The following is a 24541-nucleotide window of genomic DNA, read 5'->3' on the forward strand; positions in this document are numbered from 1 at the left end:
TTTATTATATAGTAATTCAGTTACTACTTACTTTTTGGAACAAGTAGTGAGTAACTATAACTAATTACTTTTTTAAAGTAACGTTCCCAACACTGATCCTGGGTGTATATGACATTCTTCTTTCAGTCGAATACAATCTGAGTTATATTAAAAAATGTCCTGGCTCTTCCAAGCTTTATAATGGGTATATTTTTTTGGAAGTCCATCAAAGCATATGGGTAACCAAACAGTTGATGGACTTCAATGGGGACCAGCAACTCTTTGGTTACCGACATTCTTCAAAATATCTTCTTTTGTGTTCAGCAGAAGACAGAAACTCAACTTGAGGATGAGTAAATGATGGCAGAATTTATATTTTTGGGTGAACTATCCCTTTAAGATCAGATTAGAAACAGTTCTGACATCATATCCTCCTCGGAGCGCTCCGCCCGCTCACCTTGAGTCTGTCACTGTCCAGGTTCAGGAGCTGGTGTCCATCGATGGCCTGTGTGCTGAACTCAGGTGTGTACTGATCCATGTTCATACCCATCAGCCAATGACACACCTGCTGGGACGTCCAATCAGAGACCGGACGGGTCTGCCAGTGATATTCCTTCCCTCCAGAGCAAGGCTCCTCGTCCAGCATCTAACACACACACACACACACACACATCAGCCAGGTGAATCTCATGAAATCTCATTTCAATAACATTTTCATCCCAAATTCTAACACCATAATGCAAAAAACACACAGCATGTGTTTAGGATGGAATGAATGCTATCCGCTTATCCCGCCGATCCTCTCGTCATGCAAAACAAACTCTACTGACGACAGACACATGAAATGAAACGGGGATCGCCATCAGCACACACATGCAGCGCTTCAGAGTAAAAATAACTTCAACTCAGGAACTCCGCGAGCGAAGGGCCGGGGGATCGAGACAATACTTGACCTTCCAGGGGACCCTTCACACGCCACAGGAAAGCCATGCAAACGAACGTGACGTGTCTGATCTGCACTCACCTCGCTGGAGGAGAAGGTTAGTGTATGAGAGCGGCCCGACAGGTTGGGCTCCACCACCAGCCCAGAAAAATCTGAAGCAGGACTGCTATGGTTCGAATCATCTAGCACTGACAAACTCTGGAACAGGCACAGAAAGCAGGATTTGTTATCCAGACACAAAGACAGGGGGATTTTCAGCTCTTTACGCCTAGAGAATGAGCTGATGCACAGCCACAGAGCATCTCGTAATCAATTAAGATTACTAAAACACAAACACATTCCAATCCTGCTGATTGTACATAATACGCTGCATGTGTGTGTATATGTGTGTACAGCACATTATTTACGGTATCATCATTTCTGTCTTACAATAATTCAAATGATCTCAAAAGTACTAGGATAAAGGTTTATTACATCAATTAAATCACCAGTAGGTGGCGACAAATGACTTATAAATGTTTTTATCGTTGAATCATTCATTCAAGAGATTCATCTAAAACACTGATTCATCCAGTAATTAAACAAGTGGAGTCATTATGAGTGAATCATTGAATCTATCCGATTCCGATTCTGGTGTGTATATATATATATATATATATATATATATATATATATATATATACTGGTGTCTTGAATCGATTAGATTCCAGTTCACAAGCTTTCATTAATTCAGTTTTGATTTGATATTGATTCATTTGTTTATACTGTATATCAGCTACAGTACATAATATAATATATAAAATATCAACTATAATGCTGTAAACTAGACAGGAAACCCTGTCCGTTGGTACATTACAATAATATTAAAGGTTAAAATTATCAAGAGTCCAAACTATCTTGCTATTTATTTTTTAGATATAATTAAAACTGAGTTGTATACAAACATTTAAAACTGCACAGAAGGCAGTTTTTATCTTAACTTCTTTTAATTGAATTCATAAAATCTATATACTATAATCCATTTGTTCAAATATAAACATTTAAACAATGGTTGTTTTCCTGAAAGATTTATTTGACAGCTTGAGTAAAAATATAATGAATACACAATATAATGCATACATTTATTACAATTCTCCTCTCTAGTTATTTTTGTACAGCTAACTATTGAGATATGGTCACTGAATGGCTTTTCTGAGGCAAATGTAACATCGCTCAACATTGTTTACAAGCTGTTTTATAGACGTCTTTCTGCGGTTGAAACAGCGATTACATGAGACATTTCAGTAAGTTACAGTAAAGTAAAAGTACTGTTTCTTTCACCATTCCTTCTGATGTTCATTTTTGTTAATTTCATGCTATAACTAGTAGTAAAGACGATCGGTTTTTGTGCTGCTTGAAGAGCGACAAAACCACATATGTTTGAATTTCGTGTTTCTTATCAAAAGTAATTAAACTAAAAAGCTTGTTGCGATTACTGGATGGGAAGCGCGCTACAAATAATTTTGAGGTGTTTTCATGCATCAACAGAATCGATCTTGGGATTTAAGAATCAATATCGGCTCATCAAAATGAAAGTAGTCAATATTTTCAACCCAGCCCTATTAATATTACATTACATCGCCCAACTCATATCGGTCAATCCCCACTTACCTACAACTACAACATAACAGCACATACTAAATCAGATAAGCAGCGTAATGCATCTACAAGCAACAACGTTGTTTTAATGACAACAGAAGCCTTTATTCGGAGGCTGGAAAAATAATCATTTGAGAGAGAAGAAGAAAAAAAAGAGTGATTGTACAAATAAATCTGATTAAATAATAAGCAGCATCATGCATCTAGTGCACTGCATTCAGAACAAACACATACACACTAATGTGATTCTACAACTATTAATGCTAGACACTAGGTCTGATATTCAGCTAGAATTTCACTACATTGCTAGATTCAATTTGAGCGTCTATAAGAGAAAATATACTGTACCAAATCTAAGGAGCGACTGAACAGAGAAGACCAGGAGAGATTTGTCTGTTCGGGGAGAGGGGTTAATAATATGACATCACTGTCCCAAACACGCTTCAGCCGGAGGCAGTTCATAGTCATATTCTGAGCACACGCACGTGTCCGGTTATTGATCACATCCACATGCCTGCAGACTTCATCCCAGAACACTCTGACACTGCTTCTCCTTAGCATCTCACAATTGAAAACAAACTGAACCAAGTCCAGCTGGATGCCAGATATTTGTTGTTTAGTTTTAGTCGTGTGTTGTTAGAAAGCTGGTTAGTTCTCCCATATGACTCACTTTTACAAGCGATGATATAAACTAGACAGTGTCAATAGTACATACACTACTGTTCAAAAGTTTGGGATCACCAAGTTTTATTTTATTTTTTTTAGGAAAGGATGCATTAAATTGATCAAATGTGACAGTAAATACTTTTACATTATTACAAAATATTTATATATTTCAGATTATATTCATCAAAGAATTCTGAAAAAATATGTATCCTAGTTTCTATAAAGATATGAAGCAGCACAACTGTTTTTAACATTGATAATAATCATAAATGTTTCTTGAGCATCAAATCATCATATTAGAATGATCATGTGACACTGAAGACTGGAGTAATGATGCTGGAAATTCAGCTTTGATCACAGGAATAAATTACACTTTACAATATATTCACATAGAAAACAGTTCTTATAATATTTCACAATATTACTGTATTTTTGATCAAATAAATGCAGCCTTGGTGAGCAGAAGAGACTTCTTTTAAAAACACGAAAATATCTTACCAAACCCAAACTTGTGAACGGTATGTAGATGGACATTTTTTAATGAATATGAATCAAATGATACACTTTGGTGTCCCTTGACTTAAAAAAAAGCCTTAAATGCACAGATCTCATGTTTTTGTTGTGAGAAGCATTAAAGAGAAGCATAAACTATTTTAAACCATGACTCACTTATGAATACTATTTAGTTTTAAAAACTAGGCTTAATTTGATCAATTTTGCTTGATTTTTTAAGCTCGTTTAATGTTTATTGTTATAAATGAACACAAAAAAAAGCTGATATAATACTTCTAAAATATATTTTGATTTACATATTATTTAGCCCTGAAACTACAAGGATCAATATATTAAGTAAGGGATAATGTATAGTGAGCCGGTTGTTATAGTGAATAACAACCCCGACAGGCTGAACGGGATCCCGACGCGAAGCGGAGGGATCTTGAATCAGCCTGAAGGGGTTGTTATTCACTATAACAACCGGCTCACTATACATTATCCCGCTTATTACATGGCTACCTACAAAATAAATAAATAATTTGCCGCGAATTATTGATTTTAAAAGGAGTTTATTGATTTAAAAACGATTGTATTGCTTCCGCCAAAGAAAATAGTCCATTCCGCGTCCATAGCAACGCGCTGTTTTTCATGGCAACGGTCTGTTATACTTCGCAGCGGTCTGTTATAAAGAAATAACAGACCGCATTCTACATTGGAATTCAGCCAAGCCATGTAATAAGTAATGATACCAGATAGTGATGACAGAATTCACACTCCAAGTAAGATAATTGTTTTATAAATGGTGTCAAATTCCCATACACAAACTCAGTCAATTAATAATAATTAATAATTAACAGTTCTGAATTAGTTTTAATCCGTGCAAGCGAATCAAATTCAGGTTTCTTGCGCAGAACGGCCCCGTGAGAGAAGAAGTTCTCACCTTGTTCTTGGAGTTGTGTGTGTGTTCGCTGGCTTCTGCAGTGGTGTATGGGAGACTGCTGGTGGAGGACGACGGCTCTCGGTCTCGCTCTTTGTCCTTCTCTCCAAACCAGGAGAAGGGCATGCAGGTTGGGATGGAGGTCATGGACTCTGAGGGGGAGACTCGCCCCCCGGACTCGTCCAGTAACTCTGCTGAACCCCTGCAACACCAAGACCAGACATGAGAAGAGCCAATACACATACAGCCAATACAGTGTTGGCAGTGACATAAAGTTTGTGTTTAGCTTCAGTTGTTGTGGTGCTGATTCACAATGTTTCTAGATTATTGTGAACAGATGCATTTTAAATAATTGCAAAATGCTTCATAAGCCACATTTTTTAAACTTTTTTAAAACCCAAATTTCCCTGTTTTGGCCATTTCACTAATCATATCATCAGCATATGGGAAACCATGAACAAGTATCACTCTATCATTCTGATTGGATCATCAAAGCAAACTATTAAAGGTTCCCTTCCAACCAATGTGTTCTTGTGTTTGCAAAGGTTACTTTCAAACAAAGATGTGCAGCCATCATCGCCTTGCATTAAAATGGCCTTGCATGTGTGGAAATAGCTGCAAAGAATGTTGGATCTGAAAGAACTTTGGTGAAGACTTCTGGACCACGGCCTGGACTCAAGAAGGACGGCAAAGAAGCCACTTCTCTCCAAGAAAATCATCAAGGACAGACTAAAATTCAGCAGGAGGAACAAGGATTGGACAGTGGAAGGCTGGTGCAATGTTATTTCCTCTGATGAAGCCCCCTTTCGACTGCTTGGGACATCTGGAAAATCAACTATCCGGAGAAGAAGAGGTGAACGCTACCTTGAGTCTGGTGTCGTGCCAACAGAGAAGCATCCTGAGACCGTCCATGTGTAGGGGTTGCTTTTCATCCAAGGCAGCGGCAATTCTGCCCCAAAAACACTCCCATGAATAAAGAATGGTCTGAAAACGTCCAGCATGAGCATCTTCTCCCAACGGTCCAGGAGCAATCTGGTGATAAGTGCATTTTCCAGCATGATGGCGAGCCATGTCACAACAAGGCAAGAGGGATAATGAAGTGCCTCGGAGATCATTACATTTAAATGTTTGATCCGTAGCCAGGCAACTCCCCGGATCTTAATCCCATAGAGAACATGTGGTCAGTCCTCAAAAGGCGAGTGGACAAGCAGAAGTCCACAAATTGAGCAAGAATGGATTGCCATCCGTCAGGATTTGGCCCACCCGCTGATATCCAGCATGACTGAGTGAATTACAGAGGTTATGAAGATGATGATGATGATGATTCAACACTGTAAATATTGAGTCCTTGCATACATTGAATGTTTTTGGCAATAAAAGCCTTTAAAACCTTAAAAAAATTAAATGCTGATCATTGTTTTCCAGCATACCATAAAAACGTGAACAAAAAAATCTTCAAATACAGAAGCAGCAAACTTTGCAGAACACAAAATGATGGTTCCTCACAGAGGAGCAGATTTGGGAAAACAGCTTTCACAGTGACAAACCTCTAAGGTCAAATGGATTTGGATCATCAGTGTGTCATCAGTGTGTGTGTGTGTGTGTGTGTGTGTGTGTGTGTTCATGTGTACCTGCTGTCCAGTGACGCCCTTGTAGATTCTTTGTTCATTTTTTTCCCCTTTCCTCCAGATTTCCTTAAACCACTATCAGAGAAACAACATGCATTATATACAACACAATCCATAATTAGAAAAAAAAAAAAACAGTAACTTCACAGTAAACCATTCATGGCCCATTTATTGATATTGTAAGATACTATGGAGGATGGTGGGGATTTGTTGTTTTGCACCAACCCAAAATCTGGGAATCTTCTTTTGGTTTTTCCAGCTGCATCATTAGACTCGTCTGAAATAAATAACAGAAATGTATCAGAGCACAAACACAGACAAACATCTGATGGCCAGGCTAACATGAATTGATTTGCACTTTCTCGTCGCAGTAATGAGAAAACTCTTTGAGGCAAAATCACTCAACAGCTGGACTACTTTAACAAGCCATTTCAGTGCAGCATTTCTAGTGATCATGTCTGCCAGGCTACAGGCCCGAACTTCACACCGAGAACAATAACTGTAAATATAACTAATGATAACTATAGCAGCGTCTACACAAGCGGAAGATAAAGTTCTGTTTATTATACGCTGAGTTTTGTCGTCTGCCGCTTTAAATGCTCAAGCTCTATAGAGATTCTGATTGGCTGGCATTATGCTTATCATTCATCAGCTGGAAAAAATCATTCTGAAAGTGATTCCAATGGTATAATTTCTCTGTGATTCTTAATTCAGCCATTATTTAGGTGCATTTCTGTGCATATTGTCCCATTCAAACTGTGTCTGACTGCGTCCCATTGTCATGTGTTTGTGCTTTATTTGACATTCCTTTCATGAATTATGTCAGGAAACACAGTCAGGACATGCAAACAAATGCCATTAGTAGTAGATGCAATTTAAAAGTTTTTTTTGTTTAAAGAAATTAACTCTTTTATTGAGCAATTATATAAAAAAAATGATCCAATCAGAATTTGGAGTCAGATCTATCTGTATAATAATTACTAAATAGGTCTTTTTTTGATCATATTGCTGTTGCTAGGCGGAAAATAGATCATTGTAAAAAGCTCCATGCTAATAGGATCCTAAATCCAGCTAGTTACCTTTGACCTCTTTGCCCTTGCCTTTGGACTCTCTCTTCTTCACGTTCCTCAGGAAGCTGGAGGGGGAGGAGTCTTTGGGGGGCGAGAGGGCGGGGCCCTGAGGATCCCTCTGCACTGATTGGCTGCTGCTCGTAACAGATCCTTCATCCTTCGGGTGGTTTGCAGGGGAAGATATGGCAACCGGCAGGAACAAACTCTCCTGGATTGATCTCCTACGAGACGGTGGAGAATCTGGACTCAAAGACTCGCTCTCATCCTCACCCTGGAATAGAGACAAGCGCATCCAACGTCAGAGACATTAAACGAGATGAATTGGGTTTTTACAGCAGTCAACTGCTCATGAATATCTCAAGCTCTTCGTGACCTGTGCTTGTCCCGTCGGGGAGCTGAGCGTCTCTTTCAGTTTGCTTCGGGACGGGGGCTGGCGTTTGGACCTCTGAGCCAGATGGGCTCTTGCACGATGGGCGCTGGTGTCCAAACGCTCCGTCTCGGGAACCACCTCACTCCAGTCCGCTCCTGGAGAACAACCCACCAATCATCAACCAACGCTTTTGGAGATCTTTGGAAAGCTCTCCAATTGTCTAAATTACTCGCTCATTCCCTGTAAATGTATTGTACTATATACAGTGTGGGCAGAATTTAAGACGCTCTGGTCCATTTGTACACAGTTTTCTCAGGGAACTGAATTTCCGTATATCTGTATTCTGTATGTCTGGCTGAACTCTGTTTGCCTGGATGAATACATATTTTGAAAAGATAGAATGGTGCGGTCACATTTGCCATTGCGCTGCAAAATTTTGTGGGTGAAATCCAGTCATTTCAATTGGCCAATTGGGAGTTTTGACTTAGAGCGAAGAAGTTCACCATGCAGATTTCGCTCGTGTTCAACGCTGATGTCAGAAAGCTGCTTGGTTTGAAAGTGACTTCTGTGTGAACAGTGCTTCATACATTGCTACACTACTGACAATGGACCTTTTTTCCTTCAAAATTTCGGTAATGTGACCGCACCTAAAGAGTTTAACTCGTTACCCGATATTGATGGAATTTTCTGTAATTTATGAGACAACACTTCCCTGCTTTTCCCTTCCCAAAAGCAAAGTGTGAAAGTGACTTTTTCAATCACATTCGCATTCAACCACAGAGTTACGCCAGCCGTCACTGTTGTTCTGCCTCTTGATATAGTCCAATCAGCGTCAAGTCACGTTCTGTGGAGATCCGCCTTTTTGGGCGATTTCAGAGTGTTCCCAAAGACTTCCATACAAAGATTTTTATTTTTCGAACTGCAGGCACTGCAATGCATTCGCTAGGGGTTCCGGGAGGGCTTGCACGAACGTGCTTTCGTCATCATACGTAACCTTAACTTGTGCAGCGATTGTTGCAGTAATAATCTTTAAGCTGAAGTGACACCCAATAATTTCCTCAGTGCACAACTTACATTTCACGGACATATTCTCCATCTGTAAATGTTAGAAAGTCATGAATGAGCTTCTGAAAGCTAAACTTCCGTGAACGAGCGCCGCCGCGTGCATGCAGACGGAGCGCAATAGAATAGAAGCGTAATAATTCTGACTAAAATATACATTAACACTAAAATATAAATGTATTTTCCTAAAATATTTTTTGTTGAATATTTGTTGTTGTTGGTGAACATAAATGTGCTATAGAATTTCAAAACTACAAGTGTATTTTTATGATATCAGTTTTTTTTTTTTTTTTTTTTTTTTTTTAAGTTTAGTGAATTTAACTACTTCTTTAAAAAGCATTATTTTGTTTTTAGATTGTAAAGTTGCAATGTTAGAATGGTTATTTAACTATTAGCCTACATTCGGTCCTGCATTAATAATTCAGTTTGTTTGTTTGTTTGTTTGTTTGTGCCCCCCCCCCCCTTTTTTTTTCAAAAAGTCTGGCGGGGAAAGATTTTATAAGGGTCAATCAATAAGACAAATCACACATTTATACCCACAAACAATTAAAAACAGAAAAACATCAACAAACATGTTATTCTAAGGCCCTTCAAACTATGTTTAATTTTCAATTCATAATGGCAAAATAAAAAAAAATAAAAAAATAAAGATTAGTTTGCATCAATGGACATTACTGTCGGTCATTCAACATTTCTATTGTCCAATATTAAATGCTCAACCCGTCAAGCGATTCGAGTGTGTTTGGGAAATGTCCCATCCCTTACAATAACCGCACGTTTCAACACACTACTAACTATTATTACTATCTAATATTGTGACGTGTTCGTTCCCGGAAGAAAACTCAAGACTACAATGTAGGCGTTTCAGGGAGTTGAGAAACAGTGAGCACTGATATAGAGAATATAGAGACTTTTTTCATCCTCAAACAGCAACATTACACACAAAAGACAGTTGAACATGTAAAAAAAAAAAAGCATAATAGGTCATCCAAACATTGAGAGTTGATTTCCCATGTGAAAAGTCTATTTCATGCTTATTTAGCTTAATAATGCACCTTTCTTGTTGCTACTCCTCAGTTTTTCTATGTTTCTGTGACTGATCCCAATTGTTTTAACTTCAGTATAGGCTCAGCATGACCTCACAATCAAAGAATCCTTCTTGGAATCAGAGAGCTATTAAAACAACAACAACAGGTTTAACTCACCCAAAAGAAGTGAATCTGCAGACTTACTGCCCGACAGTGAAGACTCATGACGACCACCGCCGGATTCAAGCTTGGCCAACTACACCGAGAGAGATTGACAGGTGGAAGTCAGAGAACATGAAAGCTGTGTGTGTGAGTGTGTTTCTGTTCATGTTCAACTTCTCACCCTCTGCTGCAGATCCTCTATCTGAGTTTTATATGAAGCCTCTCTCTCCTCCAGAGTTCTCTTTAACTCCTCCTCCCTCTGCTCAAACTCCGCCTCTCTACAACACACACACACACACACACACACACACACACACACACACACACACACACACACACACACAGAATCAGAATCTCTGAACTCTTAAGGAACATTTTAAGCCCCACTCTAAAGGGTTAGTTGACCGAAAAGGATTTTCACTCTCATTTCATTCCAGATCTGGATAACTTTCTACTGTGAAACACTGAAGGAAATTGTTCATACAATTAAAACATACTGTGACAATTCAAAGTGTAAAAAGAACAAAAAGCAGTAAAAAAAAAAAAAAAAAAAAAAAGTATCACAAAACAAGCCCATACAACTTGCAGACTATAATCCCAGAGTTTTGATGACAGCTTTGTGTGACAGAAGGACTGTAATCTGTTTGTTCCTCAACAAAAACTATTGTTTGTACACATTCAAAAGTCTGGGGTTATTTTTTTTCTCTTTCTTTCTTTCTTTCTTTCTTTCTTTCTTTCTTTCTTTCTTTCTTTCTTTCTTTCTTTCTTTCTTTCTTTCTCTTCTACTCACTCAATTACTTAAGCAAAAACACAGTAAAAGCAATAAATATTACAATTTAAAATAAACAAAAAATGTTGTGATGGCAAAGCTTCAGCATCGTTACTTCAGTCTTTAGTGTTAACATGATTCTTCAGAGATCATTTTAATATGCTGATCAAGAAACATTTCTGATTATTATCAATGTTGAAACCAGTTTTTGCTGCTTCATATTTTTGTGGAAATGACATGGTCATTTGACATGGTTTATTTTTCAGGATTATTCGATGAACAGAAATTTCAAAAGAAATTATTTGTTTTGTTTGTTTGTTTTATGTTATTGAAAATTGGAAATATTTTGTAACATTATGCTGTACTTTTAATCAATTTAATGCATCATTGCTGAATAAAATATTAATTTCTTTAAAACCCCAAACCTTTGAATGATAGCGTATAAACACTGCTTATAAACTGCTTATAAACACACCATCCAAGACATAACAGACAATTAAAATGTCAGGTAACATTAATGGAGAGGTTAGTGTTGCTGTCTCCACTCACTTCTGCTGATAGTCTTTGAGCAGCTTCTTGGCTTTGCTGTATTTCTTATCCAGAGCTTCATATTGGCCCTGCGTGTCATTGAGCTGCTCGTTGATGCTTTTGCAGAGAGCTTGAGCCTCCAGCCAGTTCTTCTCCATCTGGACGATTCTCTCCGAGTTTTCCTGAACGCTCCTCTCTAACTGAGCTTCCCTCGCTTCCCACGCCGCACGCTCCTCCGACGAATCCCTCAACTACATCATCAAACAAACATCACCGTTAAAACACACAGGAACTGCTATACGTTTGATACCAATGGATACGATGGTTCGTAAGTTCGTACTCTCTCTTTTAGTTCATCTACTTCCGCCTCTGCAATGGTGTGTTTAATCTGGAGCTGAAATTAAAACAGAATATACAAAGAATTAAGAAATCATTCATGGCAAACTATTTAAAAAAAACAAGTGAAATGAAAAGCAGAAGGCGCTACCTCTTTAAATCTGAACATTAGCTGAGTGGTGTCCATGTTTGATGGCAGGAACACTTCTTCGCTCTCTGGCAGGTCGTACACTTCCACGTTCCTCCTGCCGAAACTAGAACCCAGGATGACATCCTCCCCCCCTTCCTCCTCATCCTCGTAGTGCTCGTCCTGTGAAGACATCAGACACACACACATGATGTAACACACGCAACAAGAAACAATAGAGCAGAAATGAGAAATAAGTCATTTCTTTTATAAGCCTCTTATTTTACATAACTGGTAAAACATTAACCATTTAAAATTGACTGGCAAAACGTACCTGAAAAACAGAGTGACTCGACAGGAATAAACCCGATTTCGATTGTGAATGAACTCACAAATCTGTTTCCTCATTCAACATGGTGCATTTTTACATATAGTTTGCATACTTGAGAACATTCAACACAAAGCAGCTCTGAGGAGATTACAGCTGAAAAAGCCTGGAGATGCTTAAACTCGGCTGCGCGGTGTCTTCAAAATATCTTCTTTCGAGTTTAGCAAAAGAAAGAAACTAATACAGGATTAGAACAACTTGAGGGTGAGTAAATGATAACAGAATTTTCATTTTTTGGCGAACTATCACTTTAACTTTTAAACTGAACGGCACGTTTTTTGAATGTCGTGTCATGCTTGAGATGCTGCAAAAGACGCAAGCGCAACTGTCAGACACGTCCATCTTTTGTTATGGATTTCCCCAAGCAAAGTTAAATATGACTGCACCTTAAAACCCTATGACAAGATTAAAATAAAGTTAAAAAAGTACGTCTAGTCCAAAGTTTAGCATGATCCAGTTAGCCCCTGCTGGTAGTAGGGCTGGGTACCGAGTTCGATACTTTTTAGGTACCGACCGAATTGCCTCGATACTATCGAGTATCGAAAAATGACTTGTTTTTCGGTACCAGATTTCGATACCTGAGGGGTTAACTCGTCAACGTCAGTGCTCAAACAAATACATATGAAATGCACAACGACACGCCTAAAGTCGCTCACGCACATACACGCAAACTCTACACACACGAGACGCGCGGAACTCTCTGCGCACATACTCATATGAGACGCGCGCGCGCATACAAACTGTTCACGCACATTCTCATATGAGACGCGAGCACACACACACAAACTTGCGCACATACTCAATGAGACGCGAGCACAGTACACACACTCACAATACCCTAAAGATGTGGAAAAGTCGATCAAAAGTGTGGCTACATTTCTCCAGGCTCGATGCCAACAGCGCGCGATGCAGTATTTGCGGTAAAATAATTTCTGCAAAGACCGGTACCACGGCAGATATGATGAAGCCCTTGACAGTGCACGGAGTAAACATAAGAGCAGAAAGTTGCTCCGTCTTCGACTGGTAAATGAAGAGATACCTTGTTGATCACTCTGACAGTGTTTATATTGCAATAATGACCTACTGAATGTACACTGCCGTTCAAAAATGTGTTGGTCAGAATTTTTTTTTCAGTAAGGATGCATTAAAGTGATCAAAAATGATCATTAAAAAAAAGATTTCTGTTTCAAATAAATGCTGTTCTTTTGAAATTTTTATTCATCAAAGAATCATGAAAAAATGTATCATAGTTTCCAAAAACTGTTTTCATATTTCTGAAGGATCATGTGACACTGAAGTAATGATTTTGAAAAAATTCAGCTTTGACATCACAGGAATAAATTACATTTTGAAATATATTCAAATAAGATTTTAAATTGTAATACCATTCCACAATATTACAAGTTTTACTGTATTTTTGATCAAACAAATTCAGCTTCGGTGAGCATGAGCTCTTTATACAAAAATATTTTGTTCCTTATGTATATGTATAAGGAATATTTTGTTCCTTTGTGCTTTTTTTTTTTTGTTCCTTAGTGCACTGACTAAGGAGCATGAGTCAAACTGAAAAAATAAAACTAAAGTTTTTCTGAGGTAATGTGTTATGTAATCTTGTTAAAATGGATTTCATAAAATTGGTATCGAAAAAAGTATCGTTCAGGAACCGGAATCGAAATCAAGTTATCGGTATCGGTATCGACATTTTTTTAACGATACCCAGCCCTAGCTGGTAGATCCCACAACTATACCAATGATGTATGATTGACATCATAAATAACATGCCGCAAACCACTAACTCAGAGGAAGTAAGCTAATTGGTACACTTATGAACTTATAATAAATACACTTTAGGAGTCTTTAGGAACTACTATAACCAATAATTAACAATTAACAACATCAACAGGAACACACAGAAGTGCACTGATACTAAACTACAGTACAAAAGTAGCTCTGTATACTCTCCACAAAATCACTTCAAACTTGTAGAAAGCACAGATGTAAGCAGAAAGGCCCAGTAGATGTGCTTGACTGACCTCTTCAGTAGACTGCTCGTACACGTCGTCCACCTGCTGCTGCTGGCGCTCCTGCTCGAGGGTCTCGCTGATCAGACGCGCCACCTCACTCTGAGCGCCCGGCTTCTCTCGGCCAATCAGAAACCTGCACGGGGAGAGTGACAGGTGAGCAAGAAGGAAACAAGGATGATTATGTGTGTAACGTATACTGATCTGCTGATCAGGTGGAGAGAAAACAACAGAGCCTGTGTGAGAGTGCATATTGTTTATTTGCATGTGGGGAACTGGTAGCCCAGAGCCTACAGAGAAATATGAGCATTCAGAGCATTCTTTTTTTTTTAAGCAATTGCTAGAGAGCAAATAAAGCACACCTGTAAAGTCATTCTTGGTGTACAGGCCTTTATAATTAGGAATTTAACTAATCTGGTTCCTTCATGTTTTCATTAGTGATTCTTCTGGGGAAGAAAACGCATGTGTACTTAAAACATAACTGACTGTGTTTACGTGAATACTCGCCAAAACCGGCATTTTGACATTATTTTGTGTGTATTTGACTGTTTAAGCACAATAAGCAGCGAAAAAGAACTCAATTAAGTACTGAGAGGCGGCTTTATGTGCGCACACTTTGGGTGTGAGCACAAAATCTGTGCGAATGAGTACAATTATGTACCCTGGTAATCCAGAGTTCTCGCGAGAGCACAAGTTGAATTTGCTCAGCGAGTTACTCTGGTGTCGAGTAATGATGCTCATTAAATATGCCCCTCGATCCGAGCTGCACCAATCACATCGGGTTATCTGATATAGGCGGGCCAGAGGCGAGATGACGACAGCGCTGTGACGTCGAAGTCATTAGTAAACATTGCAAGATGGCTATGGATGAACACCAGTTGTTTGAAACGGCTTTCGCTGCTACAATGAACGAGTTAGACTTGGCTTTTTATCTAAAAGAGGAACAGAAGACGGCGCTCGAATCGTTCCTTTGCAAGAAAGACGTTTTTGCTGTTTTGCCGAACGGATACGGCAAGAGTCTAATCTACCAGTTAGCTCCGCTGGTAGCTAAGCGTATGGGGTTTGTTGTTGTGATTGGTCGTAGTGTTATCCAATTGCATGCAGTGAGATTTTCAAATGCATGCTTGGTGCCGCCCCTCGAGCTGGCCGATTTACATTAGTCGACGCCAGACCATTAATCTTTCAGTTTTAGGTCTGGATTTCCAGGCTAACAATTATGTGCAATACGTGCAAACTCATGCCGAAATTCAAGCCCTGTAACACCAACAATATTCATCTGGAGCAAATGAAAAAAGTGAGTGAGGGGAAACGGGTTTGTGTGTAACTCGCTGTCGGAGAGATGAGAGAGCGAGAAAGAGCAGCTGCTATCGTGTGTCTATTCTGCGAAATATGAGTATTGGAAGAGTTTCCGATTTTTCAGTATCAATATGTATCGATAAATCTTTTGACAACACTCTTAGTAAGTCCATTACAATTTTAAGAGACACTGGTGCAGCACAATCTCTTACTTTAGCTGATATTATGCCGTTCTCTGTCAAAAGATACTCTGGTACTGATGTGCTGGTCCACGGTATTGAGTTAAGGTGTGCATATGGTGTACCTTAAATCTGATCTGGTTAAAGGTGCGGTTCCTCTTGGTGTACGACCTGTGTTTCCAGTGAAAGGGGTAAGCCTTATCTTAGGGAATGACTTTTGAATGTACTCATTCTGCTAAATCTGAGTTGGTTTCTTCTGCATCTCTTGACCCAGATCAGGAAGCAAAGCACTTAATCGCTCCTCAAAGGTCTGGCCCGTCTCTAACTGGTGAGCAAAATAAAACTGTTCATCTGCTGCCCAGCATTCACTTGCAAAAATGGGAAAAGCTGTTTGAGCAGTTATTTTTTATCATGTTGGGATCTTACATAAATTCAGACCTGTTGTACGTGTCAGCAGGGTTGTTTACTGTGTGTGTGTGTTCATTTGAAGCACAAATTGGTCGTTTTCAGGGGTTTGTTCTGCTAGTTTGGTGCGGACCAGGGTTCGGATGGCAGCACTAACAGAGCAATCGTTTGGAAGTCGTGTCTCGGTCCGCTTGTTTGGTGCGGACCAGGGTTCGGATGGCAGCATTCTCACACGCATTCAAATGAACCACACTAACAGAGCAATCTCAAGTGTGGCAAGTGTGAACACACCCTAAGTCTCGTGACCAACCAACAAGCTCCTTTTCATCACGTAAAAATAACAGCTATGCTAGATCGCTTTACATGTCAGGTCTCTTCTCGTCTATTTGGAGGGTGTTTAAGGCCAGATTAAGGTGTGATGTGGCACACATTACAGTTAAAAGTCTGCAAACACAAGACTATTAGAAAATTCTAATGACCACACTAAACTAACTAGACTGAATGTGAGGTTTTTCACGTCTTCTCTAAAACTTCTAACTCATAACAGAAGACTTCATATTTATGTAACTCAGTGGTTCTCACACTCTTCTGGTTGCACTCCTCTTTAAACCTTTAAAAATAAATCTGGCGCTCCCCAACCCCACCTCTGCCTACCAAATAATTTCACAAAAAAATGATGAAAATGTAAAGATTTTCAAATATTTCAGTGATGCTGATTCGTATGAACAATGTGCAGTGAGCTCTTTTGACGGCTGCCTCAGGAGCTCAGCTTCTGGCACGGCAGCGGAGCGGCAAGATCACAGCTTGCGATGCCGGTCGCTGAAGAGATGCAGCTTTACGGTGATGATCTTGGGCTTGTTCAGACAGTGCAAAGTCAACGGTCTGAAGAGGAAAAATTCTGAGGAATTTGGCATTTGGTGCCACTTTATAAGGCACAGAGCCAACCGCCATTTACACACTCGAATGCCTTTTCCACAGCAGTTTTTGTTTTTTTTTTGTTTTCTTTTTCTGCCCTGCAGTCGCCGCCACACACTTTGAGAAGCGCTGATGTAACAAACAGACGGAGCAGAACTGACCTGACGGTTCCCTTCGTGTTCTTGAGGACGGTCGCAGCAAAGTGTTGCGTCACACCAACCAGACTGATGCCATCCACCTCCACAATCTGATCATTCACCTGGATCCTGGAACAGAACACGATGAGGTTTAATGTGTTGCATTGACAAAAGTAATCTTGATTTCACGTGTCTCATTAAGCAACTATTAATGCTTAAAGGAGAACTCCGGTCAATTTTAACATTGAGCTCATTTTTTTGTACATTTGGAGTGCTGTCAATACAGAGAACAACTACAAAAATCGGTGTTGCCTACACCGAGTTATTCTATTTTTAAAATTTGCACCCTGTTGACTTCAATGGGGCAAGTACTAAACCTGCTTTTAGCCTCTTAACATCCTTGATGTGTCATTACAAGTGCCCAGCTAATGTGAGTGATTCCTTTAGAGTGAACACGAGTGAATCTGACTGCAGTAGATGTGAAAGATATGTTTAAAAATGATGTTATTTAAGCCAGCGCAAATACCTGTGTTTACATCCTGTTTTCGGTTGAAGTCCAAAGTAATCGATTGCCGAGTTCACGCGCGTGATCATAGGTAACTAAACCTATGCGCGTGAACTCGGCAATCGACTACTTCGGACTTCAACCGAATTTTTAACCAGGTATTTTTGTCGTTGTTCTCTGTATTGACAGCACTCCAAATGTACAAAAAAATTAGCTCAATGTTAAAATTGACCGGAGTTCTCCTTTAAGTTACAAACCAAACAGCAAACAATATTACAAACCTCAAACTACTGTTGGCCTCAAACCTGAAAATATTGACACCTCAACCAGTGTAGTGAAATGTTACTTTCAAAAGTTACACATTCTTGCATTGTTATATGTAGATATTCATCATTATTTATTCCTAATAAAAAGTAGCTTAAACAATACACATTTTTGTGTATTACAGTAACACTTGTGTCAATATACACTACCGATCTAAAATTTGGTATGATACAATATTTTAATGTTTAAAGTCTCTTTTGCTCACCAAAGCTGCAGTTATTTGACAAAAAAGTAAAAACATTAACATTGTGAAATATTTTACAATTACAATTTGTTATCACAATTTAAATACCCGTTTCGCATGCTCAGTTTTTATCAATTACTTTTTGATTCTCGATTATTAACAATGATTTTTATTATCAGTGTTGAAAACAGCTTTTGCTGCTTAATTTTCTTGTGGAAACCATGACACATTTCTTCAGGATTCTGAAGGATCATGTGACACTGAAGACTGGAGTAATGATGCTGAAGATTCAGCTTTGATCACAGGAATAAATTACAGCTTAAAATATGTTCAAATAGAAAAAGAATCTGGGCTGTATAATTAATTTTAATTAAAATTATATTAAGCTGAATTTAAAAAAATAAAAATAAAAAACAAGTTCAATTTTGCAAAACGAATAAAAAAAAGTTGAATTACTTATTATTATGAGCTAAAGTCAAGTAAAACATGTTGCCATGACTAACTGATCATATACTTTTTTACAGGCCTTTGATATGGCAGCATACTTTGTGCAGATGTTTTGAAATGCATTTGTAAGTAAATGCGTGAAATAAAATTAAATGCGATTCAAAAAGTAACAATTTACTTTAATATCCGATTACAAAACACACATCGCCCTCAACAAAGCTCCAAATCCCACTGTAATGTAATGTTAAACATCTGGATCTTTTCATTGTATGTACTTCACACTGTTGTAAAAGTGCTGCCTAATGCTGCACTGGGACACGTAAAATACAAGCTAAGCGCATGTTCATGACTCACTGAATGAGTAATCGCACCTCTCTGGGCAAAGACAGACTGCTAACACTTCTCACACCTAATCTGCACTCGAACTACACATCACAACATGTTTACGGCTGACACCTCTGAGGCCTGATACCCAGCTGGGTTGCTTTTTCCACACAGCACTGAGTATTTCAAAGAGTCAGCAGCTGGCAGCGAACGCTGAGATTCACAGGGAAGAGGAAGTGTGTTTTCTGTGCTGTGACAGAGACAAATCCATGAAAGTGTTTGGAAAGAGAATGTTCGACAGCCGATCAGAGAGATCAAACGTGTGTGTCCTGCTTCAGTTGCCCTCAGGAAGCAGAACATAGACATGCCCAACACGACTGCAGCTGCAACATGACCCGAAACAGGGTTCACCAGCGCGCACACGCTTCAAAAGCTTGGGGTCAGACTTTTTCATGTTTTTGAAGGAAGTCTCTTAAGCTTATCAAGGCTGCATTTATTTGATAAAAAATATATATATATATATATTGTGAAATATTACAATTTAATATAACTGTTTCGTATTTTAATATATTTTAAAATGTAATTTATTCCTGTGATAAAAGTTGTATTTTCAGCATCATTACTCCAGTCTTCAGTGTCACATGATCCTTCAGAAATCATTCTAATATGATGAATTGCTGCTGAAGAAACATTTCTGATTATTATCAATGTTAAAAACAGTCGAGCCTCTTCATATTTTTGTGAAAAACATGAACATTTTTTCAGGATTATTTGATGAATAGAAAGTCTAAAAAATGTATTTGACAGAAATCATTTATAAAAAACAAAGTCTTTACAGTCAATTTAATGCATGCTCGCTGAAAAAAGAAAAAATATTAGAAAAAGAAAAAATACTTGCTGGCTCCAATTATTTGGACGACTGGTCTGATTAGGATGATATAGCCTAATATATGAAAGAGCTGCACGATTCTGGATAAACTGAGAACCACGTGTTTTTTTTTGTGTGTGTTTTTTTAAATAGAGATCACGATTCTCCCTGTGATTATGAACAAAATAAACAAAACAAAATGTAACTTACTAGAGGTTCAGACAAAATGTTAATTGCTGCAGTCCTGATTTAAACGTTAACATTTTTTACTTAATTTGAATGAATAAAAAAAAAAAAAAACGGTTTGAATGAATGATTCAATGACTCACGCAGACTTCACTTGTTTTATTCCTGGATGAATCAGCGTTTCTCTTGAATTAATGATTCTAAGACAAATACCTTTTGTAACAGTCACTTCACTTGTCGCCACCTACTGGTGTAACAATGTGATACAATCGTTAATTTGAAGCGTCAAGTTAATTTCGAAAGGTGATTTGCTCTAATTTAATCACTACTGCAGACATCAGTGTTTATTTTCAAACTACATTTATCCCAGCACTTCTGTGACAATTTGAATTATTGTAAGACAGAAATGATTGAAAAGACTGTTTGTGAAGCAGTTTCATATCTATACATGTCAACTGCTCTCTGGATCAGCGGCAACGCAGGTCTGAATGTTCACTGTGATCGTGTTTAATAAACATAGCCGAATTGTTGTCATTTAGGAATAAGATCGGTTGTGTGTTTGTAACGAGATCACAATCTTTTAACAAATGATTGTGCGGCTCTAATATAGAATATCAGGACTTGATGAGGAGAGGTGTGTGTTTTTTCGTGTGCTGGATGAAAAGCAGGTGTAAAAGCCCACAGTAAAGGAGGCTACATGTGAGGTTCCAGATGTGTCACAGCTGGTAACTAATAATTACTGCCCTGCTCAGTAATTCACTGCTTGTTGTGAGAAATTCTACTGTACCGGTGCAAACTTTTAATCTTTTGATGAATCAAAAGATCTCACCTCCCATCTCTCTCTGCGGCTCCATCCTGCGTGATGGTCTTGACGAAGATGCCCAGTTTCTCCAGACCCTGGTCTGCCCCAACACCCATCCCTATAATACTGATCCCCAGCCCTTTATCACCTACACAAAGACAAGTAAAAAGAGAGAAAAAGAAAGGCAGAATGTTTAAATGACTCACTCATAAACATTTCACTTGTTTCATTCCTGGATGAATCAGTGTTTCTCTTGAATCTCTTGAATGAATGATTCCAAGACAAATGCCTTTCGTAACAGTCACTTCACTTGTCGCCACCAACAAAAACAGTTTAAAGGCCTGTTCACACAAAGAGCGATAACTATAAATATAACCATAACAATAACTATATTAACGTCCACACCAGCAGACGATATCATTCTGTTAAACGAAGTGTGCGTTGCAGTTATGGCATCTGCCACTTTAAATGCTCGAGCTCATTCATTTTATCGTTCATTTATCGAAAAAAATTGTTCTGAAAGTGATTGCAATGATATAATTTCTCAGTGTCGTTATCCTTATAGTTGTGGTGTGAACTGCTATTCTTATATATTTAGACAGATTTTTAGAACTATATCTTTATCGTAATCTTTAGAATTATCATTCTTGTTGTGAATGGGCCTTAATTTAAGGGTCAGTGAGAGGATGGAAAAAATTAGCATGAAATCTAATATTATGGCCGTTTCTGGTGCGGAAAAACAAAAGTTGATATATAACAAGAACAAAAAGGTCAACAAGAATGTGGTCTTTAAAAGTTCAACTCAAATTGAAATTGTTTTGACTGTTGGTTTTTTAATCAATAAATCCCAGAAAGAGTCAAGAGTATTTTGTGAAAGACACATCCTCACCTTTCTCTATCTCCACAGGAAACACGTCCATCTTCTCCACCCGTTTCTCCAGCTCGTACTCCGCAGACGCCGCCACAGGATCCACGTCGTCATTCCTCCGGTCGTAGTCTTCATTGGAGAACGTGCTGTACACCTGAGACACCACAAACACAACTCAAGATCAATTACAGCTAATAACACACAATAACTGTTCATTTACTTTCATAATCTTTAAGACTGCTTATTATGTGTATTATGAAGATGAAACCCCTTCCTAGAACACAGGTCAGTATTTCAGTTATTGCAAAAACAGTGGACATTTCACAGAAACCAAAACATCAAAGCTGTAATCAGTTTCTCTACAGTCTTGCCAAAGAAGGGCTTCCTCTCTGCTTTAATATCAGCCCGGTGAAAGCAGCCCTTGTCTACTAAAAATAAAATCACTTCAAAACAATAACTGCACACACACACAAAATCACTTTTACAGATTTAGTCATTCTTTGGTCAATTTTAGTCAGAAGGTTTTAAAAAAAAAAAAAAACGGAAATCTGATTAATCTTTTCCATGGTTTTACAAAATGATAGGGTCACAGTTCTGCAGTGCAGCTGCTCTTACAGCACCTGTCTAACAAAGGACAAGGCAAGCAACAAATATAATGGTCATTTTATTATTTTATTATTATAGATTATTATGGCTGGATTTTTTTTTTCAGCCACAAACAACAAATTCTTTCTAAACAAAACAGAAAATTATTTCTTGTTGCAGCTCATGGTCAACTAACATGTATTACAAAGTTTAACTTTTAAGCAATTAAGATCATTAAAAAAAATTTTCACTCAAAAATACAAATCCTATCAGAAACAAGACTTTCGTTCATCTTCGAAACACACAAATGAAGATATTTTAGAGAAATCTCAGAGATTTCTCTCCATTGAAATTAAATTACTATGGAGCCCCTAAGGGGACATGCAAAAGAAAAAAGATTGAAGAAAAATTGTTTGTCAATGCCTTTGCGATCTCTCGCAAATGTTTTGCGTTCTGCCAAGAAACTTTACTTTTGCTTGCAAAAAGCTTTCACGAGCGAATTCTAAGTTTCTTGGGGGAACGCAAAGGTTTTGCGAGCAAAGCAAAGTTTTTCCTCAGAAAGCAAAGGTTTCGCGAGCAAACACAAAGTTTCTCTGGGGAACGCAATGTTTTTCGGCAGAACTCAAATGTTTTGCGAACGAACGCAAAGTTTCTTGGGGGAACGCAAAGTTTGTCGGGGGAACGCAAAGGTTTCGCCAGCGAACGCAAAGTTTCTCGGGGGAAAGCAAAACATTTGCGAGAGAGACCAAAGGCATTGACTTATTATTTTTCCTCCCATCTCATATTTTTTTTCCACCACCATGCCCTTTAGGGGTTCAGTACATTACACCAAAACTTCATATGGATTACTTTTATAATGTCATTATGAACTTTTTGAAATGTCAAATCATTGGGTGAATGGCCTTTGGTTGGAGGGACAGAAATCTCTCAGGTTTCACTAAAACATCTTCATTTGTGTTTGAAAGATGAAGGGTGAGCAAATTTAGAAAATTTAAATTTTTGGTTGAACATTCCAAATAATTGTAATTGTGTATAATTAATTAGATTTTATTTATAGTTTAGTTAAAAGTTTACTTCACCCCAATTTGTAATTATGTATTCACCCCACATTTCATTCCAAAAATATTAAGTATGCCTTATTTTCTTATAAGCATGAGGGCAAAAAAGATTTGGGAACTATGATGGTGGTAGACATTTTCAATAAATATCGACTTTGGTTTTCCCTCATATAAAGGACTTACGTTTTTTTTTTATTATTAGAATTTAGGAGCTTGACAGTCCAACAGTCCCCTTTTATTTTTGTTTGACAAACAATCCTCTAGACATTTCAAAATAATTTGTGTTATTACAGTCACACAGATTTGGAAGGACATACTGTAACAGTAAATAATGACGCTTGTCTTTTATTTTTTTGGCTGAAATATGCCTTTAAATAGTATGTGAACTGTTTCTGAATAATGGATAGAGTTAAATATGTGAGTGAAAGCAGATTAAGTCGGATCACTGTGAGAGAGTAACAATAAAACTTTGGGTTTGAGTAAAATGATCTCACTGGCTTCCACTAATTATATTTTATCAGTCTGAGAGAAGAAATTGGAGGGGAAACTCAATATAAAATGAATCCAACTGTAGACAGAGTCAAACTATCCTAAATTAAGTATTATTTTGTTGAGAGACACACAGACCGGTCTCCAAACTTTGAATGAACAAAGTCAAAGCACAAATCCATGCCAGCTCTCTCTCTCTTTCTCACTCTCTCTCACACACACACACACACACACACTTTTTCCACTAAGGCTCTATAGATCTGAAGAGAAACTCAGGTATGTCTCTCATCAAATTCAATTCATTCAGTGTAGAAGAGGGAATGTGATCAGTCCACTGATTTGGACTCTGAGGTGTGATTGAACTTGGTAAACATGTCCTGTGTGTGGAATACCAGGAGCATGTCGGAGCTTGAGCGACTACACATGAACATACACAAAGCAGGCCAACAGCAGTCAGTCAGCTCATCTGAGTCACGTCATACTTTCATCAGACAGGAAATTGATGTTGTTTTCATCATATAATCCTTCTGAGAGCCACAAACTTTTACTAAGACGGAAAGACACGGAGACAGATACCATCATAACTAACCGCTCTTTCTGTGGAGGTTTAGAGAGCTTCTCAAAATACAGATCTGCAGTTTTAGGGGAAAAGAACATTTCTGAAGGGTCCAAAGTATTTCGCAATCTGGGTTTATATCATTGAGGGTTGTGGTTTGAATTAAATAGCTTTAAAACTAGGAGCAGAAAAGAGTAACTTTATTACAGAGAAACAACCGCATCACTGCACAGAAAACAGCGCTGCAACTCACAGCAAACGTGCTG

At 38.2% G+C, this 24541-nt stretch overlaps 1 protein-coding gene across 2 annotated transcripts in view; it reads right to left on the bottom strand.

The window, feature by feature from the left end:
• ppp1r9ala (protein phosphatase 1 regulatory subunit 9A-like A) overlaps nucleotides 1–24541 on the bottom strand; it is a 56109-nt gene that overhangs the window by 3021 nt on the left and 28547 nt on the right. The window contains exons 3-18 of one of the 2 annotated variants that reach the window (XM_081368440.1): nucleotides 21609–21741; nucleotides 20747–20867; nucleotides 17104–17208; nucleotides 14160–14283; nucleotides 11763–11921; nucleotides 11616–11669; nucleotides 11297–11526; nucleotides 10160–10256; nucleotides 9994–10072; nucleotides 7730–7881; nucleotides 7366–7627; nucleotides 6512–6563; nucleotides 6290–6361; nucleotides 4662–4860; nucleotides 1004–1120; nucleotides 437–625 (exon numbers count right to left, since the gene is read on the bottom strand). In XM_081368440.1, the coding sequence (XP_081224566.1) occupies nucleotides 437–625; nucleotides 1004–1120; nucleotides 4662–4860; nucleotides 6290–6361; nucleotides 6512–6563; nucleotides 7366–7627; nucleotides 7730–7881; nucleotides 9994–10072; nucleotides 10160–10256; nucleotides 11297–11526; nucleotides 11616–11669; nucleotides 11763–11921; nucleotides 14160–14283; nucleotides 17104–17208; nucleotides 20747–20867; nucleotides 21609–21741 (2145 nt within the window). The remainder of the gene's footprint in view (nucleotides 1–436; nucleotides 626–1003; nucleotides 1121–4661; nucleotides 4861–6289; nucleotides 6362–6511; nucleotides 6564–7365; nucleotides 7628–7729; nucleotides 7882–9993; nucleotides 10073–10159; nucleotides 10257–11296; nucleotides 11527–11615; nucleotides 11670–11762; nucleotides 11922–14159; nucleotides 14284–17103; nucleotides 17209–20746; nucleotides 20868–21608; nucleotides 21742–24541) is intronic. The other variant, XM_081368441.1, reaches the window with a different exon arrangement.

The sequence above is a fragment of the Scardinius erythrophthalmus genome (genome assembly GCF_964197995.2).
Source record: "Scardinius erythrophthalmus genome assembly, chromosome: 6".
In the NCBI taxonomy this organism is placed as follows: domain Eukaryota; kingdom Metazoa; phylum Chordata; class Actinopteri; order Cypriniformes; family Leuciscidae; genus Scardinius; species Scardinius erythrophthalmus.